This window comes from Austrofundulus limnaeus, unplaced genomic scaffold (genome assembly GCF_001266775.1).
Source record: "Austrofundulus limnaeus strain Quisiro unplaced genomic scaffold, Austrofundulus_limnaeus-1.0 Scaffold6, whole genome shotgun sequence".
In the NCBI taxonomy this organism is placed as follows: Eukaryota; Metazoa; Chordata; class Actinopteri; order Cyprinodontiformes; family Rivulidae; genus Austrofundulus; species Austrofundulus limnaeus.
This window is the reverse complement of record NW_013952408.1, coordinates 3358426-3364425: the sequence shown is the minus strand read 5'-3', so window position 1 is coordinate 3364425 and position 6000 is coordinate 3358426. Positions and strand designations below refer to the sequence as shown.

At 45.0% G+C, this 6000-nt stretch overlaps 1 protein-coding gene across 2 annotated transcripts in view; it reads right to left on the bottom strand.

The window, feature by feature from the left end:
• Window positions 1-1975: 1975 nt before the first annotated feature.
• znf521 (zinc finger protein 521) overlaps window positions 1976-6000 on the bottom strand; it is a 99333-nt gene continuing 95308 nt past the window's right edge. For both annotated transcript variants that reach the window (XM_014030721.1, XM_014030729.1), the window contains one exon: window positions 1976-2176. In XM_014030721.1, the coding sequence (XP_013886175.1) occupies window positions 2147-2176 (30 nt within the window). In that variant the 3' untranslated portion in view covers window positions 1976-2146. The remainder of the gene's footprint in view (window positions 2177-6000) is intronic.

The following is a 6000-nucleotide window of genomic DNA, read 5'->3' as shown; positions in this document are numbered from 1 at the left end:
CTTAATGAGAAGGCTTTCTTTTATTGTTCAGTCAGCAGTGAGGCGGTTTCTGCAATTTTATACTGTTAAAAACGGAGAACTCGCTGTGCGCTGACGATGAAGCATTAACGCTGCGTCTTGTTAGAGTAGTTACAGAGCTTTGAGCTGCATCACAGTTTTTCAGAAAATACAACTGAAATCTTCGACAAATGTTCGGCTGCTTGCATGTCACCGCTGATGAATCATTTGCAGAGACAGACAGATGCTAATGTCCCATTCGGCAAAGGCAGAGGAATCTTTTCCCCGGTCCCCCGGAGTGCTGGAGGCTCCCTAAATAGGCCTGGCGCATGGGTGTGTAGAATGGGACCGCACAGGGTGATGGGTAATGGAGTCATTAATAACAAAGACCTCCCTTAAGATGCTCAGATGTTCGTTAGCGAGTGCCACGAGGGAGGGAGGACAAATAGAATCCAATTTAATACAATAAAAAAAAGCATTGTAAGTTTTTATGATACTCGTGTTTATGCTTGTTATAGGCTCATGTCTGAAGGGTTAATTGTGTTTTTACACACAGACCCACATGCACATTAACATCCAAGACACTCAGGCCATTTCCTCATACAGTTTTTAATATTTTTCATCACATGTGCAACACAAAAAAACGAGGTCTGCCAAATACAGAACTCTATATTTGTACAATACATTTGAATAAGATTGGAGATAACTTTCGTTTTGCTGCAGGAGATGGTGATTTTTCCTGTAAACTGTGTATGAACAATTCTCAGTCAAAATGTCAAAACATTAAAGTTTCATACAAAAGTGCATCTCAGGTTCAATGAATGCAAAACATTTATACAGAACAGAATTGTTTAAAGTTTTGTATGGTGCCACAGTGGCTTCCAGCTTGAGCAGTGGGCATTATGACAGAGAGAGAGAGAGAGAGAGAGAGAGAGAGAGAGAGAAAGAGGAGTAACATGATGGGCACTCTCCAGGAGAGCCAGGGACAAAGTTTTGTAACTTAATGTATCCCCGAGACAGACAGAAACTGCGTTCGGTCTTCATGCCCCAAATTCAAATATATTTACTGCCCCATTCTGAAGAAAAAATACAGATATAACAGAATTAAAAAAAAAAAAAAAAAAAAAAAAAAAATTCCAATATGGGAAAAAATTCCAGTAATCTTCTGGCTTTAACAAGCAGTAAACATTAATAAAAGAAATGTACAGGTTGAGTCAGTGGGCTGGAGAGCCCCCCATGCTCTGAGAGCCACATGGGAGCTTCACGCCTCTGTTCACAAGCCAACCAGATGAACTAGCCTTTTCCCAAATCTGTGTCACTGCATTTGCATATATCAGCATTCTGTCCTACGTCCTGTTTATTTTTATTTATTTATTTGTTTTTTTACCCCTCTCTTCTCTATGTCGTTTTTGTTTCTCTTTTTTCCTTTAAGTTTCCAACATGGTGTGAACTCCAGCACAGGCAGTGCAGGATTTGTTACGCCGTCGCTCCCAGCCGGTTCCTCTGGCAGCTGAATCACTGTACGGTACACACGCAGACACGATTTCTGCCTATGCTGGTGACTCGGGCTCCTCTAAACCATAATGATTGACCATGTCAGGATACAGAGTGACTTGCCGCGCAGCAGGAGTGCCGCTGATAAAAAGAGTCCTCTGACAACACTTGCCAGTTCCCACAGATTCCTCTGCTGTCAGCGGCGCCCCGTTTCTCCTTTACACACTGGGTTAGGACCCGTTTTGTTTGACAATTTCATTGATATTTTTTTTCTTTTACACCGTATTTTTTTGTATTTTTTTTGGGGACAAACATTTCGAACTGTACATTGGCAAATACTGTATAAGATTGCAATATACCTGTGGTTAAGCAACACATGATGAAGTCTATGTACAAACAAATGTTCTTTAACTTTGACATAATGGTTGGTACAGAACAAAGAGATTTCTTTTAGGTTTGTTCTTCCCTTCTTTCTTTTTTTTCCTTTTTACATTTCTTTTTGTAGAATGGTTTCTTGTGGTCTCACTGAATCAAAAGTTCAGTCCACGACAGTCAGTGGGGGGAAAAAAAACTGCGCTGACAATAATTGGCGGTCAGGCGTTATTCTGTGCGTTGCCATCCTTGTTTTTCGGCCACGGCGCTGAGCTCTGCCACGTTAGCTGCTGTGCTGAGTCAACGTGTGGTTCTGCAAACACACACAAAAGAAATGGGAAAATGATTACACAGAATAAGGCTTTCATTTCCTTTCTTTCAAACATATTTACTTTTCAGTCCTTTCGCTCATTTGAAACGTTATGATTGACAAGCGCTATCTTTGGATTATGCTGACATTTGAACATCATCATCATTAGGCTTTCATTATCCAGACCCAATTAATTCACTCAGAAGTCAAATCAGTGTGTATGTGTTTGTGAGTCGATACCATTTGGCTTTGGGATTGAACCTATTTAAGTCCCTGGTCTAACACAAAGACTCGAGACCACTGACGGACAACATCCCACTCCTCAGAAACCCTGCCTCCCAATCAAAGACTGTATCCATGGCAACAAATCCATAACAAGGCACCAAATCACCTGATGGAATATCATCACCGGAGACCTGTCCAGCGCTCATTTATTAAATGGTCTGCAGGAAGAAAAAAAAAACACCACATGTGCGAGCGAGGCCACTGATGATCTGATCCTCCACACCTCTGTAAGGATGTAACAGCACGCAATTCACCGTGACGGGATAACAAGATGACCGATAAACGCGGGCACACACACAGAGTGTAAAAGTTGTAGCGCGGGCAGCTGTGCCAGGTTCTTTAAAGGGAGCGTGGACCAAGGGGTGTGTGTGTAACTGGTGTCCCTGGTGGGCTGAATCCAGGTCATCTTTTGAAGCGACTGCTAATCCCTTTAATGCAAACTACATGCCCCACTTGCTGCGCTCTGCTTAAAACACGGGGCTTGGACTCTGTAAATTGGCGTGGACTAGACACACCTGTCACAGAGTCATCGCCACGCACAAACGCACACCGTTTGGCTTTGTGCAACAATAACTAAAAAAAAAGGACAACTCGAAAGCGTGTAGAGTTACATTTAGTTTAGTTACTGTTAAACATGCCTGTCCTAAATAAGCATTCCAAATGATTTCTGCCACCTCAGTGAAGTTTACCAAAGCAGTCACCTTCAGTCACGTTTGTGCAGAATACCTCACAGAGACACCCATTAGCCCCGCCCCCTCCCCCCTGCACTCGTTCCTTCTCTCTTTACCCTTTCAGCTGCTTCCATACAAAGCATTTAAACACCTCGACAGCTTTCCTTTCAGCTAGGGCGATTACTTCCCGACAGGTGGGGTAATAAGCTGTTTGACGGGGAGCAGGATTGTGACCCCTGTGTGGGTTAGTGGGCCTCGTCGTGGACCAGCTCTCTCCCCCACTCTTTTTTTCTAACAACAAAACAAAAAGGCAGCTCCGGACAGCTCCTCTGCTTCCCTCTCCCCTCTCCTGCTGAAATAAAGCTCCTTTAAGTGAGTCTGGGAGGAGACTCCCTGCGGGATACTCTCTCTCCTCACCTCACTTCGTCCCCCATTCTCCTCCTCCTCACCCCCCCCCCCCCCCCCCCCCCCCCCCCGGTGAAGACATCCTTGGCGTTGCAGAGAAGGGACAGGAGCACGGCAACCTTATTAATGAATGCGGCCCATTACCCGTCAGCCCGGCTCCTCAGCGACTCCCAGAAGCCCCTGCTGTACGTGACTTCAAATGGCAGGATATTGACACGGGGGGGAGAGCAAAGCAGCTAGAACTGAGTGTGTGTGTGTGTGTGTGTGTGTGTGTGTGTGTGTGTGTGTGTGTGTGTGTGTGTGTGTGTGTGNGTGTGTGTGTGTGTGTGTGTGTGTGTGTGTGTGTGTGTGTGTGTGTGTGTGTGTGTGTGTGTAAAAGAGAGAAACACAGAGAGAAAATTTGTGCTCAACTGAGTGTGCACGCCTTTGTGTGAGTGTGGCAGTGCGTCTAGGTGTGTGTGTGTCTGTCTGGACCCCAAAGGAATGTAGCTCCTTGGATATAATGTAGGGCTCGTAACAGCTATTAGAGGGGAAAATAACCCCTCTGGGGAATAGCCCCCCCCACCCCCCACCCCCCCGAATGTCCCAGCTCTGCCTGACACACACTGCATTCTACCTTTTTTCCTTAAACATGCCAAGAGTTTTTACACCGAGGGCTTTCTCAAGGACGGTGTTAAACGACTTCAGTGGCTGTGGCAGCCATGCAGACTAAAGGGAAATGGAGGAGAAAGAAAAAAAAAACCTTAGAAGAAAATGAAACTGATACCTTTATCTCTGTGGATACTGAACTCTACAGAGCAGCTATAAACTGTTCTGTGTATGAGTACAGACGGTGAAAGGGGAGAGGAGGGAGAGAAATTCATTTCCCAATCTCCATCCTTGTCAGGTTCTTCAAGTTACCTCTGCACAAGTGTTCGACGCTTAAAATACCTCCAGTGTGTGCGGCCGCAAATTAGATAAAAATCACACAATTCGCCTTCGCCTTTCGCAGGAAAATGACCAAAAGCGTCCAGTGCACCAGGAAGAAGGATGCCGCTAATGGTGTCAACATAGAATCACAGCAATTTAGGATTAGACGCCCTCCATTAAGCCTTTTAGCTCTCATCCTAACTCCAATTCTATTCCCCCTGAAACTCCACCGTTCCCCTCATCATCCATTTCCCTCCCTTATAGCCAACCCTTAATCTCCTGCTCGATCCTTTCAACCACCTGCTGGTCACACAGGCCTGCTGCAGGGCCCAGTTACCAGCAATGTTCAGGTAAAGCATAGCACTCGATTCCACACTGAATTAAATTTTGTGCTGATCAATAGCGCGCACCCACTACTCTCTTATAAGGACGGGCTGCACAGGCTTGGAGTGAGCACCCTTTCCTCCTCTCCTCTCCTCTCACCGGTTCTGTGCCACTGTTAAACCACAACTTTCATCTGATTACATCATCCTACTGCAGCGCCCTCAGGGGTAGTGGAAGAGGAGGGAGAACACCCGGCAGGGGTCTGGTGTACCCATGCAAACAGGTGCAACACGTCTTAGGAATTTAATGCCGCTGCAGAGCGGCGCAGAGGGTGGAGGTGAAAACAGAGGAAGATTGAGAAGGAGCAGAAGCCGGGGAAGAGCAAGTCAGCCAGGGAGCTGATTTATTAACTAATCAGTCTTTATGTCGTTCCCAATCGCTTTGGTCTCCATCGATAGCACCCGGTTCTCCAGTGAGGCAACAGAGGTGCATCTCTTGCATCAGCTCTGCAGTGCAGTGGACTCTCAGACATGGCCTCTCTTTCATCACGTTAAGGAACCTCTTCAAGTTGTCCAACATCACAGGGAGGACGGGAAGCTTAATTACAACTCTAACATAGTTTGATTAGTAGAAAGAAMAGGTAATACCTGCTGAGCACATGTTAAAGTGCGTCGCGTCTGCACCTCCGATGCCTGGTGTGATCCAGCGTGTAACATTAAAGCCAGGCTTTATTGAGTGGTTGTAGACCTGACAGAGCAATAATGACTTTTTAAGCCATGGCCTTTTCAAGGTTTCTTGAACAAATAAAGCAGTTTACACAAGAGAAGAGCTGGCCATAGATTGATTCCAACGTGTCCCATTATGAAGCCCTTACTTTATAAGGAACCTATTTTTAAACTTCTGTAATCTAATCCTAATTATTTTCTGCACACACTTTGCGAGTCTGCTTGTGCTGCTTTTTGTTACAAGACAGTAAGGAGTTTGTAAGTAATGAATATGCAAGGGGATTTTAAGAAAACGCTGTAAGGATCTGAAATGTTTTGCGGTTTGAAATTTTGGTTAGACTGATCTCAATTTTTGTCGTATACTACATGCAGCATGTGAGTAAGTGAGGAATCTCACGTAGAATATAATCTTTGACATATTTTATAGTGAGGCAAGTGTGTGGAAACGATAAAGGTAAAAATGGCTCATACATGCTAAATGTGCTCTTCACGTTTTGCACCTTGGAAG